Genomic DNA, 15,398 nt, shown 5'->3' on the forward strand with positions numbered 1-15,398 from the left:
AGTAGTAGAGATCACTGTTTTCCAAATATTTGGTATCTCCACATGTGAATTTGGACAAGGCTTAGCAAGTACGACTCACAAGTGCAAACAAGGACTTTGTAGCATTGCAAGTAGTAGAGATCACTGTTTTCCAAATATTTTGTATTTCTGTTTTCTGTTTGAAAACAATTAGCTGACGTTTAAGTATTTCTTTGAAAATAATATTTATAATACTATATACATATGTAATGTATAGTAACCAATATGTTATTGTATTTTACAGAGTCCTGGTGCACTAGTTCTAAGAATACGAGATTTGTACTTTATTATAGACAAGTATAACTGTTTATTGAACTTTTGTTATTTTTACAATGAGGTAAAATAAAACAAATTATATGAAACTAAAGACTTGGCAATTCAGGAAAAGTTCATTTATCTAATTTGAGAAAGTCAATGAAATAAATTTATTACTCATAAACTGATCTTAACACATGGAAAGAAACATCTTTACATAAAATTGTACAGATCAAGGGAAATTTCTATAAAAACGTTTCAATAGAAATAAAAAACAATATTAAAAATAAATAAAATGGAGAAATTTCAGAAAATATTATTGTACATTCAAAGAAAAAGTAATCACATATGTGGAGAACAATATACATACAAACTGTATGAATTAAGTAAAAGAACACATGAAAAGGAACAATATTACTATATATATACAAAAGTGTATAGATCAATGAAAACCTGTACAAAATTATTTCATTAATAAAAAGCCAAAAATAAAATAAACAACAGAAATTTTTAGCTTCTTTGAAGAACAGCAGTAGTATGATATTCTACAAAATGTTTGATGCAAAGAAACTCATTACAGAGTTTACATTTCATTTGTATCTTGTTGTTTGTAATGCAGAGTCTGCATCTTTTTCTAACACCTTTCTCAAAAAGTGTAGAGTAATGCCTTCCAACAGTTAATCTGAGAGTTGAAGAGTCCTTGAAAGTGGTATACCAGAAGGACCTGGTCCACTTTGAAGAAGAGGCTGAACAAGCTAAGTGACCAAATCCATTCTGAAGGCCTTCTGGAACAATGTTGACTGGTTGGTCTCAATTTTGTACGGCATGTAAGCATTTACAATTGTCGAGTCCAAAATTAAAAAAAAACAGTTTCTTATACCACTTTATCGTCTTTCGTCCAGTAGAATAGTAGTTTAGGTGTTGGTCATTCAGGTCCACCCCACCCATGAACTTGTTGTAGTCCACAATCAACAGAGGTTTTGTAACCTCAGTGTCCCTCCCTCTTCTTGCCAAAGTTCGTCATTGTACTAGAGTGAAAAGTGGAAATGGCATAAACGTTTCATTCATCAGTCCACTTTACAGCTGTCAAAGTTCGTCATTTAAAAAACATGATTCCCATAAGTTTCTAGCTGCCAGCTCTTGTGGGAAATATAATCTGCCTTTCCTGCATGTCACACAAGCACAGGTTCCAACAGCCAATAATTTTATCAAATAAATGAGGGGAAGTGTAAAAGTTGGCCATGAAAATCCTATGTCCTAGTCTGTTGTATTTATCCAACAGTTCCATCACAATGTTGTTTGCAAGACCCCCTAGCTGGCATTTGTCCCTCTTTGCCTGTGTAGATTTTAAATTTAAGACAGTATCCACTCACAGCTTCTATCAGGACCCACAACTTGGTACCCCACTTGACAGGTTTCTTGGGCATGTACTGAAGGAAACCAATTCTACATTTTGTACCCAACATTTGCTCATCTATAAACATTTCCCTGTTAGGAGAATAATGGCAAACAAAGGATTTCAGAAGAAAGTCTATGTCAGGAAACTTACTTTTTTTATATTATATATAGTAAGTTAAAATATATATACTATGTTATTGTTGGGCTAAGGATTCTTCTACAGTAGGTATGTGTGATTTGTTGGTGACAAGCTGAACAATAAACGAACAGCATGCACTCCACTTGTTTTTAAAATGATACATATATTAGAAACACGTTGTATATCATAGTTCTCTTCTTCTTGTCAAAAGTCCACTTAGGCCAATTCACAATTGCTTTAGAATTCAGTTGACAAGCTGAACTATTTTTCTCTATCTTTATCATAAACACTATCTGTGTATAATTCACTTATTCCTTTTCTTATCTCTCTCTTCTTTTTTATCACAACAGTATTGGTATATAATTCACTTAGGCTGCCTAGTGAGTTACCGCAGTTGTATCTTGAATTTCCGTCTACTTTTTCGTACTTAGGCCTACTTCAAATAAACGTCTGCCTTTCGCATACAGGCCTACTTCCAATAAAAGTCTGCTTTTTTGTCAAAGTCAACACAGGCAGGTTGAGTTGCTTTAGAACACCCTTTGAGGAGACAAATTATTCTCCTAAAATGTCAGAAAACTGTTAACCTCACTTTAACATCTCAACTGTTAGGCTATTCGCTCCTACAACAGTTAACTTCACGTTTTCTAACCTTTCTCTGATCGAAACTCTCTTTCACTCAGCTTTTCTTTTGGCTCTCTTCCTGCACTCTGGTCTCTCGTCTGGTCATCGCTTTTTTATATCTCTCACTGAGGTGTTCTAGAAATCTCCATAGCCTCGATATCAATAACTTACAAACACAATTTACAACAATCGTCTGCTTTTAACTCTCTTATTATAAACAAAAGTAAATAATCATGAAATATTAACTCACAAAATAAATTAATTAATACTACCTACACTAATCATTCTTTTATATCTGACAGTCTATGATAGGTCTTACTTTGAAAAGTTTATCATAGTTAGGAGCAGTTTTACGTAGAGCATTAGTATTGTTATTGAAACGTAAGTATCTACAAATAGCAAAAAAACCTGTCCCTAGATAAGATATTAGTAAACCCAGGAGTTTGAAAAAGAGGATAGGAAGACCAGTAGTCAGAAAGAGAAGGAAGAGGCTTGAGACCAGAGTAGGCTAAAATGTCTTGAATATTAACATTAGTCCAGTCTACAGTTGTTTTTTAAACCACAGTTTCATTATCACTAGTGTACCTATTTGTTTCACTTACGAAAAATTGTATCATTTCTATTGAGAAAAAAGTTTAAAAAATCAACTGAATCTCCAGCAGAGGCAACCTGTTGGGAAACAGGTTCACCTCTGATAAATATAAATCATTTTGTTCTTCACTGATTTCCATCCAAGTATCATTACAGGAGAGAGGCCACTCCTTCTCAGAAGGAACAGCTCCAGTAGAAGCTCTACCTCTGCCCTTACGTCTTCTCCCTGTCCTGACTCTCTTTGGTGGTGGTTCTTTAGAACCATCTTCTTTTAGTGACATTTCACCAGTTAGTTTGGTATTTTTAGGCCATTGATTTGTTTGAAGAACTTCTCAGAGAGGCATTGCAAGAGAAAAATCGACTTCTTCAACTTCAGATGCCTCTGATAAGCCTCCTTCATCAGAGAAAAATTAAATATTTAGGAGGAACTCAATTTCCTCTTGTGTTAGGACCTTCTTCGTCTTCCTCAGTTTTTTATGTTTTGTTTTTTTTCTTTATAAATTGTTCAGATTCCATTTCTAAAAAGAAAAAATATAAGGTTTTATTACACACAATTTCTATTGCGTATCATTACGAGTCATATCATTGTACATCATCACATTTTTTTTCTTTTTTATATCATTACATATCTATATAAGATGTATTCTGTGATGTGTACCTTTTCTTTACATTTATATACATTCTCGTATGTGTATAACAGGTTTCACTAGCTGTATGTGTTACGTGAAAATACAGAAATTGCTACACTAGATTTTGATAACAACTATACACTGTAACTGTTACACAGAGATTCTGTGTATGCATATTATAATGTTTACTTACCTGTAGGTAATAGTTGGTAAACATCAAAGTAGGATGTAGCAAATGAAGATTTAAGAACAGCAGTTTACTAAAAAAAAATACATGTATATTACAATATATATATACTGTGATAGGTATCATAGGTTTCAGAAACAGTATATATGTTATGCTAAAGTACAGAAACAGCCACACTGAATTTTGGTCAACAACTACATACTAAAGATATTGATTAGAAATTATATACATGTTATAAATGACGATTACTTACTTGCAGGTAATACTTCGTATACACCCGGTTGAACTTGCAGTTTGCTGGTAAATAATTTGTTTCTAAAGTTAAAAGCAAGACGGCTAAGCCAAGAATACTAGCCCAACCAAAACTAGCCATAATTATATTACTAGAAACTACACATTTACTGGTTACTGGGTAAGCATGGTAATATAGGAAACAGGATGTTCAGAAGCACTTACACACTTTTACACCTATACCAACACTAAATCCCAACCACCCAGGAATATAACTAGCATCCAAATACTTGACAAGTTTATTGGATTGGATACAACTTTGTACAGGGCCATATCATAAATATTTTCTCTCACTTTTATATAGTATTTTAGACAATCCTTGTTGCAACAACTGTTCTACAAACAAGCCAACAACTTCTACCCCACTGGGTTCTCGGAGCTAGGATTCAAATAGACTCTGTAAGAAACGTTCACTTATTGACTTATTGGATTGGCCTGGACTTTCTACAAAGTAATAACATAAACATTTTATGATACTTTAAACAATTGATGATGTAACCATTATGCTGGCAACAAGTTGATAAATCCTATCCCACTGTGTTTTCAAAGCAGGGAAAGTTCTGAGAATTGTGCCACATGAACTTATTTGATATTGATGGTGTCAAACTAAGTAAGGTGCAGCGATTCAGTTTCATATTCAGCAGGTTTCTGCTTCAGCCGCTAACAGTAGAACAAACATAGAAAATAGATATGAAAAGATTAAACGAAACTCTCAAGAGATTTACTTTGCAGCTTCGTGATCCCTACTGAAAAGGACAGACAGTACTATTTATTTTGTTTCGTCTAGTTTTTAAGTCAGCTCCTAACAATAAAATTACTAGAAAAAATAAATATGAAATGGTAGGAAGTATAAACTCTGATCACAAGTTCTCTGAAACTTTGCGATCAATACTAACAATACTATACATTTTGCACTTTGCAACCTATATTTTCATTATACTTTGATTACTTATCTACAACCTGGAGAATAATGTTACAGTAAAGAAAATAACAAATAATAATGAAAAGTGTTTGATATTTAATTACAATATTATTTATTTTTCATTTGTTTTCTCTAGTTATTATTATAAAAATAAATAAAATGACAAAATAAAAACTTATTAGGTAAGATAATCAAAGAAAAATAATAAAAATCTTCATGGGGTATGCTAGTGAGCAGTTTACGCATTACACTATTCGATACAGTAACGTGAGCTACACGTGCACTGTGTAATTTTCAATTTGCATCAGGGTGTTTCTAGTCAGACACAGTTCAAAGGTCAATAAAACAAAAAAATTATAAATATAAATAGATGTATACTGTTACGAGATTTAAGCTATTTGGTATAAACATTTGTGGTTTCCTGTTACAATTTGTTATTTTAGAACAAAAGAAAGGGTGATTTAGATTTATTTCATAATTTTTATGATGGTTACGGGGTCGGTCAAATCAACTGACACCGTGTAGAGTTGAGGTTGATAAAATAACAGATAAAATATAAAGTTTTATTAAAAACAAAACACTTGATGATTATCTAGAAGGATAAAGAAATTACACAAATGAAACTTGATAATTTTCAGACAAAGAAAAGTATTTATAATCTTAAAACCAAAATTACTTTGCATGTTGGATAGTAATCATTCTGAAAGAAAAAATTTCACGAGAAAATCTTTAATTAAAAAATCTTAATACTCAATTTTAAAACTTGATATTTTGTGTACAAAAGCCTTGTAATGTTTACCAATAACGTGTGAAGAGTTATGAAGATACACATACATTATCAAAAATCATAGTATAATTACTTTCATGGGTGGTTATGGGCCGGGTGTATTGCACCCAACCTATAGTCATAAGGTTAAAATTTCTTCTCACCAAAACAAACTATACTTACTATGCTGATGGCTTCATTGAACTGATTCAACTGAAAATGGCAAAGATATATTTGATATTTCACATCAATCTCGGGAGTCATTTCCTGTAAAAAAGATGCAAAAAACTAATAACACCAAAATAAAAACTGTATCACGATGAGAAACAGCATTTCTTCTAAATGTGTATATTTGATCTAAGAAAATCTTGATCTTTGTTCTACATATAACTCCCACAAGAGTATTTTCAGAGTGTATCAAAAGAAACTTGCATTTCTATCTCTGACCTATGAAGCTGCCTTTTTGTTTTCCTGTAAAAAGGAAAGAAAATTCACATAGAGGATTGGTGATCTTGATTCACCCATTACTACACCACCCCCCTAACAACAAAAATAAAATAAATAAAGCCCTACAAATAATCACCAGTTAAGGCTAGACATGCAAGTGAAGAGTGTGCCAGCTTAGGCCAGAAAATAGAGGCAAATAAATACCATGCGGCAGTGCATATATGATGACAAATGTTTGCATTTCTCTTGTATTTCAGTGCCAGATGTATTTAAATTGGGTAAACTATTTTCAATATGCAGGAAAACAGCACTCACTCATGCTCAACACATAGTAAATAACCCATTGTTACTTTTCAAAAGAAGTGTTACAGATGACGCATATTTTACAGTACCGGTGCACAGTAAAGCATATCTGTGAAAATAAAAGCATAACAGTAGTAATACTCTATTCATTACTTCTTGTGATTGTGAACTCTTGATCTTAAAGTATTTCATTTTCAAGAGAAAAGATTAAATATGAGTAAGTAAATCATAGTGACACTACCCTTGAACTGTCCTTTAAGTATGATATTTCTAGAGTAAAAGTGAACAAAGAATACCATATTTGCCTGAATATAATGCACACCCAATTCCGAAATGTTATATTGAAGAAAATTTGTTTTTGTTTTTTTTTTCAGATCAGTTGTACAAAATGTATTGGATAATTTCTAAGTACAGTAGACAACTATCAACGTATCAACCATTTTTGGAAACATCTTATTGAAATGTTTCTTTCATTACAATTTTACTAAATTTATTGAAAAGTTTATATGTGGTAATACACTAGGCTAATCATTCATCTTCACATAAATCTTCATCATCGTTAGAACTGTCGCTACCATCGGATTTGCTTCATCCACTTCTGATTCCCACAGCATGTCATCATCGGTCCTATCCATTGCATTGGATATCCCACATTTTTTGAAACCTTTAATGACACTTTAACGATTTTCGGTGATAGCTTCTAATAAGATACTTAATAAAATTAAACTTGCACAAATATAATGGGCAGTCAATTTTTTGGGAGGTATTTGGAGAAATAAAAGTGTGCATTACATTCAGGCAAAGATACTTCTACCTCTACATATGAAGTCATAAAGCATATGGTCTGTATTGTGAGAGGCCAAAGCCTAACTACTTTAAGATCCCCAAGATGTAATTACTCGATAAACTCTCTACATTTCTTAACAAATGAGAACATATGCAGTCTTGTACACAATTAAACCTGAGTATACAGAATTTTTGTATCATACCTCTTACAAAAACTATCATCAGTAATGCTAATTAATACATTTAAATACCATATTTATACATTAAGATTTTACAAATCTAACATTCGTTGGTTTACAAAGCGAATAACCAGACTGATGCAGAACTTAAACACATAAACCATCTTTCCAGTAATGTTACATTCTCCTAATAATAAACATTTTTCTGATGTACATTCTACATATGTATATTAAGGCATTATTTAAACCAAACATTTCTTTTTTAGTTTATAAAAATTTCAAAATGTTTTTCTTCTGGAAGGTTCAGCATAAAATTAAGATAAACAGTTTCTAATTATTAAAAAACTTTCATCACAACTAAACTTACCACTGGTGAAAGACCCTGTGATTTTCCTTTGGCTTTCGACATAGACTTTTTTAACTGAAGAGATTTTCTTAACACTGACTGGAAGAAATTAAATTGCAAGATATAACTTTTTGTCTGTTATATTTATCAACAGAACTTTACAAATATCCTACCATGACAAGCTCAGGACTGATTGTAACCTATAAGCTCTAAGTTCATTGTAAGAAACCTCACAGTATTGAGTTCTTGTTTGCATAATCTTTTTAAATATACACATCCTAATACTCTATCATTGCTAGTATTTTAGACAATACAAAGTTCCATTTAGCTCTAAAACATATATTTTCTTCATCTTTTAATTTTAAATATTATAAAAGATTGCTGTCACAACATAAATATATTTCTAGCTGATGTGAAATATTTTTTTTTTTTTAAATTGAACATGAAATAACAGTGTATGTAAAATAATAAGTTAAAAACATTACATCTTCAATGTATTGATTTATAAAGAACAAATGATACAGAGTACCACATAAGTCATATCCAATGCAGTGCTTCAAAATTCACTATTATGTGATAATTAAAAAAAATGATAAGACAAAACCTACGATTAATATAGGTTTTTTATGACTGAAACTTTGTGACAGGAGGTTCTAATTAACATAATAAAGATCAACATTACAGTACTTCTGATTTTTAGATCTGTTTGATTTGAATCAATAATAATCAATTAAAATAACAACTAAAGCACATAATACACAAAGACCCAAGGTACTTCATGATATCAACCTAATCAGGTCTCTGTTAGTACAATGATATCAACCTAATCAGGTCTCTGTTAGTACAATGATATCAACCTAATCAGGTCTCTGTTAGTACAATGATATCAACCTAATCAGGTCTCTGTTAGTATAATGATATCAACCTAATCAGGTCTCTGTTAGTATAATAATATCAACCTGATCATGTCTCTGTTAGTACAATGATATCAACCTAATCAGGTCTCTGTTAGTATAATGAAATCAACCTGATCAGGTCTCTGTTAGTACAATAATATCAACCTGATCAGGTCTCTGTTATTACAATGATATCAACCTAATCAGGTCTCTGTTAGTACAATATCCTAATCAGGTCTCTGTTAGTACAATGATATCAACCTAATCAGGTCTCTGTCAGTACAATGATATCAACCTGATCAGGTCTCTGTTAGTACAATGATATCAACCTAATCAAGTCTCTGTTAGTACAATGATATCAACCTAATCAGGTCTCTGTTAGTACAATTATATCAACCTAATCAGGTCTCTGTTAGTACAATGATATCAACCCAATCAGGTCTCTGTTAGTACAATGATATCAACCTAATCAGGTCTCTGTTAGTACAATGATATCAACCTAATCAGGTCTCTGTTAGTACAATGATATCAACCTGATCAGTCTCTGTTAGTACAATGATATCAACCTGATCAGGTCTCTGTTAGTACAATGATATCAACCTAATCAGGTCTCTGTTAGTACAATGATATCAACCTAATCAGTCTCTGTAGTACTTACTTCTGCTTTTCTGTAATTTTTTGTGTGATACAGGGACTCTCCATAGTAAACTAATATTTGATACTTCATTGTAGGTAGCAACATTTCAGGTGACTGGTCACTCATGGTCAGTACCAGACTTGCCTGCATAAACAATGACAAAAAACTAAAATTTCAATGTTGAAAAAAAGAAAATAAATTAATTGTTTAGAGTGTAAGTAGCATTTGTGAAATAAACAAATATGGTCTTGTTTGGAAATATTTACAAAACATACTTCATATAACATTTCACTCGAAAAATATAAATACAATTGCTTAAAAGTCAAAAATTTCCAAATCTAAATAAACAAGACCGTAAAGTAAAATTTAATTGTGAGACTAAACAGTATTTAGTTTTATCACATTACAAAAATAAAACATTGTTATTTATAAAATACAACAAAACTACAACAGCAAATCGCCATTAATCGTTTGTGATCACACACATTAAACCACAAACTAGAGAAGTCCAATGCTTTAACATTTACAGATAGATAATTATAAAAAGCATAAAAAAAAACATTATCTTATGTACCTCAATACTGTCTCTTACAAGAAGCTGGTTGGGTAAGTTCAAGCTAAATGTAACTTCAAAACCACATTAAATACTGTTATGGTGAAGTAGAAGGCCCCAACTCTCCATGTTAATTTTTGACTTATCAACTTGCAAGGCTCATTACATTGTTCACAATTATGTTCCCGTTGAAGAAGCCCTTGAGCCATTAGGCCATGTCACTACAACCTTTTCACTTAAACAGATTTCGGCAAAAAGTCACATTATGGTGTATGTTGGTTATACTTCCTCCACTATTTTTTTATTTGAATTTCTGCCACTGTAACTTGACAAATTCAAAAAAATATCTTTTATAAAATATCAAAATTAAATTGCCAAAGTACATTTTCATTTTATAATAGTTATTATACATTATGGGTACCTTGTATATGCTCTAAGACCGAGGTGTGTCGTTCTTTTGTGATGTGTATGTAAGTCAGGGAAGGGGAGAGGTCTGTGCCATATTTAGAAAGGTCATTCTTGAGGTATAGTTTTGCATATAAAATGAGTAATAGTCTGCCAACCTTGGAGCACACATTTCTTCCAGTGAGTATAATTAATTATTACATTGTATGTCTGTCTTGAATGTTTAAAAGGCCTTAGAATATCACTAGTAGTAGTATGATGATCTATATTTCTAAAGAGTGTTTTTCAGATACATCTTACAATAGCATTATTTTTCTTTTAAAGTTCGAATTACTTTTTACCATAGATACTTAAAATTATGGTGAAGAAGGCCCCATCAACTCTCCGTGTTAATTTTTTACTTGTGTAGATAATTTAGATAGACAATATCGAAAGAAAAATGTGTTTTACTCATTTAAGTTATCCCATTTTCTACTACCCTATATTCCAATTTACATATAAAACCACTTTTTGTATATCCAACTCTGATCAATAAATACTCATCCAGGTTCTTTTTAAACTCTCTCAAGTTTAAAAAAAGTTAAATGTTACAGCTTCTACTACACCACAAGGCCAGCAACTCTTATCAGTAAAGCAGCATTGTCTTCAGTCATATAATTTGTTGACATTTCTCATAGATTTTAATGAAGAAGAAATGAACTAAAAAAATGTATTATAGTTTGTTGTAAATATAATACTAAAAAACTTGGGTACAAGATTTTTTAAACTTCTTATTTTATTTAGTAAACTGATTTTAGGTTTCCTTTACATATTTATTCTAGAAATTTGGTTAAATTTATCAGATAAACAACAGTAGCCCCCCCCCCAATGGTTCCTCTGTAAGTTTGGGGGCTCATAGCATTAAACATCAGGTTTTGATACCCATGGTTGGCACAGCACAGATAGCCCATTGTGCTGCTTTGCATGTAACAACAAAACATACAACAGTAAATATTCTTTAGTTAGTTAATGGCTATCTGTTATAAAAGCAGCACACAATGCACCAAATGTTTATGAGTCTAGGCTTTCATTTGCAGTACTTCATATGTAAGGGATAATAAATTTGGAAAACCTGTATTTTTGAGAGTCCAAATAGTATATTATAGTTTTCTACTACTATTTTACAGCATTAGACAAAATGACATTCTTAAGATGTTATACAGCCAAAAAACAATGGCCAACGATCTTGAATGATTGATTAGAATAGACGGTCAAAAGAAACTCTTAATTCTAAACGCTAAAAACGGGTTAGGTTGAAAGTGTTCAGTATATTTCCAAATGATCAAAAATTCAAATAATTAATAAATAAAATAGCAATACTATTATTAGTGCAGTAGTCTTGCTATATGTGTTACTCTTAATGTTATTAATACTAAACTAAAGGCTTGCATGGATTTCACTACAACTACAAGTTCAAGAATTCTGTTTCTCTTTTTGACAGTTTTATATCCAAACTACTTGAGTACTTCTGATATTAAAAAAGTACCATTTGGTCCCACTATTATTACTAACGATAGTATGCAAGCACTGTTCTCAATACCTGGTACTACCTCGCACTGTTTGTTGTCATTCACTACACAGAATTTTAAGTTTAAGTTAAAATGTTAAGAGTTGAACTCTTTGATCGCTAAACTGCTAAAGTTAAGACTCGAGAAACTGAAAATAAATAATAAAAAAATGTTTTGCCTCACCAAAACATTGACATTGCTATGCAACTCCTGACTGTTTAAAAGTTTAATCTGTTCAAAAAGGCTCATTATAGATAACAACTGAACTTTAAAAATTTAAATTAACCACAATTTTAAATCACTGATATTGTAATAACGTTGCTTTGCTTTTTCGGAAACGTTTGATTTTCAAAGAACTTCCGAAGCAAGAGGTTTCTTTACTCAAGTGATCCCTGGTGGAACAAACTGTGTGATGTCCAGAATAACAGAAAATAAAATAAATAAAGCAAAGTGATCTAAAATATAATAATAATGTAAAATTATGTAACACATTTATCTCACAATGATAAAATGCTTCCTATAAGCTGTAGTAAAAAATTAAAAATACACTAATAACCAAACTATGTTTCTATCAGGATCATATATATATATATATATATACATGTATATACAAATCAGCTTCGCAACATATCAGTAAATGCTAAAGTGAGTATTAAGAATTTTAGGCAATAAGTATTCTAAACCAAGAAGTAATTTAGCATCTTAGGCATTTTGTTAAAGTTGAATTACTGTGTTAGAGCAAAGCCGCCCCCAAGTGGCACAGTGGTATGTCTGCGGACTTACAACGCTAGAATCCGGGTTTCGATACCCGTTGTGGGCAGAGCACAGATAGCCCATTGTGTAGCTTTGTGCATAATTACAAACAAACAAACAATAGAGCAAAGCCACATTGGGCTATCTGCTGTTCTCCTGTATTGAAGAAAGAGCGTCTTAATCTGCAAGTCTTGAAATTAGTTCACTATATAATTAATCCCTCCCCAGTGGCACAACGGTAAGTCTGGGGACTTACAACCTTAAAAACCGGGTTTCACGGTAAGCACGGCACAGATAACCCATTGTGTAGCTTTGTGCTTAGCTACAAACTAAAAATTATTGAAAAAATCACTATTAAAAAGTAAATATGGTGAAGTTTTATGTGTTGATGATGAGTAACATGGTTATAGAACCCGTGCATGAAATAAGCTGCTTCTTGTCCAGAAAGCAAAGAGCATTGTTTTGAGCAGTTATATGTCAAAGAGGTAAGGGGTCAAGTCCTGGTGTTATTCTGCAATTATGGACAATTGCTTTTCCAACTGCGTGCTAGGATGGTCATTGGCATGGTAAGCAAAGTAGGAGTAATGTTGGATATACAAGACTATTTAGCTTAATAGATATTATTTAGTGATTTAATATTTAATGAATATTTAGTTTTAATAACAAGAGTGTTAAAAGATAATTATTTTAAAGGCGATATAACAGACTTCGTTGCTTAACTCGGTAAGAGTTATACATTGTGTGTATAGTTCAATTGTTGTAGTATTGTTGACGTCATCTTTCTTGTTATGTGAGTAATGTTACATCTAGTTTGTAGAAAGTTCCAGGCCTCAGTTGGGCAAGGTATATAGGTGACCAAGCGAACACAAGTCAAATAAAATTCAGTCAGAAAAAATTTAGTTAATGGAAGAAAACGTGCAGTTAGTCGGCGTGTTGAGTGATTAGCCTTAACGGTTTATTTCTATAGTGTGTTTCACAGCTGTATTGTAATAACAGAGATAGGAAAAATAATTTGTCTTGTCAGTTGGGTTCTAAAGTAACCGAACCACCCTGTATGGACTTTGACGAAAATGAGACAATTATTTAAATTGTGGTATCCCACGAGGTAACATAAGTGAATTATTCACTGATATTATTGTGATAAGAATATAGAAAAATAATTTGTCTTGTCAATTGGATTCTAAAGTAATTGAATCAGTTTGTGTGGACTTTTTACAAGAAAAGAGAATTATTTACAGTTTTAGATAAAACTGTGATATCCTATAGTGTAAAGAATTTTGTATACACGCTTGACATGTTCTGAATATATTATTTTAAAACAAATGGATTGTGTGCTGTCCGTTTATTGTTCAAATTTATCGCCAACAAGTCACAGACACCTACTGTAGAAGAATCCTAGCCCATATACAAAAACCCTGACAAGTAATAAATGCTAACATTAGTGCTAAGTCCATGCTACCATGTCTGAAAGTAAATGCACAGATACAAACACGTTTGATATTGCTAGTTGGGTGTTTGCAGTAATTTGTTAGCGGAATATTCCAATGCATTTATGGATTGGATGCCCAATTGAGTCAAACAACGGTCACATAACATCACATAGATACACATGTCTAATTAAACAACTACTGAGCAGGCTTCCCTGGAGCAGTAGGAAAGTTGATAGTGCTGAACACAGTGATGAGTTAAAACATAGAATCATACAGCCATGAGAGACTGCTTTGTTGTTTCCAGTAGTGACTGTCAGGAAGAAGGAATGCATGCTCAAATTCTGTATTAATTTTAGAGTTAATACAGTGGCTTTCATTAATTTATTTACATTATCACAAACAAATGAATATCTAGATAAGCTGGAAGAGGACTATTGGTTCAATACATTAGACTTGGCATCCAAATAGCTGGATGATAAGAGTAGACATTTAACCTCCGAGTATATAATAAATGTTAGTCTGTAACAGTCTTCGTTCAGTTTAGTTGGGTGGTATTAAATCAACCTACGAATTGCCTAATTATAACGTAGTATAGTGATCATATTAATAGTAAACAAAAAAGCCTAAAAAGTTAGTAAGAAGTCTTATACGTGTATCTTGAAGGGGAGGGCTTGTAGTTTTGAATAGCTCAGTAACAGCTAATAGGTAAGTCAATAAGCTTATAATGCTAAAAATCAGGTTTCGATACCAGATCATTATTATGATGTTAGTAATGGTTGTTTCTTGTCTTGTCTAGTAAGAAGTATAATTTTCCCATTACAAAGCGCCTTGTTATACCACATAAATTTTATTAAGACAGCTGTAAGATTGAGAAGCTTTCAGGAAGTATTTCTGTAGAGCTTTATCTGAGCAAGAGAAAGACAACAATGATATTGTTACGTCTCCGTTTGTTAATTTATTTTTTTCAGTAACTTCGTTCCGACGAAATTTTAACGACACAAGTCTTTACTTAATAAAACTGGTTTATTCTTTCCGAATATAACTCTGCGATACACTTAATCTCAATACTCGCGCTAAAACAACACTGTAACAACGAACGTCAATAATACTTCCGACTGCAGTTCAATTACTCACTATCTATACACACATTACCTCTCCTCACATTCCCCTCCTTTATATATACCAGCCCACCCTACATCGAGCAATTACTAGAGCATTCCCGAAAGAACAAGATAGTTCTAGAAACTAGAGGGCGCCACAGTGGTCACGTGACTCGCTGACGCAACAATATATATATTG

At 32.1% G+C, this 15,398-nt stretch overlaps 1 protein-coding gene across 1 annotated transcript in view; it reads right to left on the reverse strand.

Moving 5' to 3' along the window:
- The window catches only part of LOC106463751 (anaphase-promoting complex subunit 7-like), a 33,701-nt gene extending 21,400 nt beyond the window's left edge, over positions 1 to 12,301 (reverse strand). Inside the window, exons 1-4 of the mRNA XM_013923811.2 lie at positions 12,100 to 12,301; positions 9,433 to 9,555; positions 7,900 to 7,977; positions 6,001 to 6,084 (exon numbers count right to left, since the gene is read on the reverse strand). Coding sequence (XP_013779265.2) covers positions 6,001 to 6,084; positions 7,900 to 7,977; positions 9,433 to 9,555; positions 12,100 to 12,165 — 351 coding nt within the window. The 5' untranslated portion in view covers positions 12,166 to 12,301. The remainder of the gene's footprint in view (positions 1 to 6,000; positions 6,085 to 7,899; positions 7,978 to 9,432; positions 9,556 to 12,099) is intronic.
- Between the last annotated feature and the right edge of the window lie 3,097 nt (positions 12,302 to 15,398).

Source organism: Limulus polyphemus, unplaced genomic scaffold (assembly GCF_000517525.1).
Source record: "Limulus polyphemus unplaced genomic scaffold, Limulus_polyphemus-2.1.2 Scaffold1474, whole genome shotgun sequence".
Classification (NCBI taxonomy): domain Eukaryota; kingdom Metazoa; phylum Arthropoda; class Merostomata; order Xiphosura; family Limulidae; genus Limulus; species Limulus polyphemus.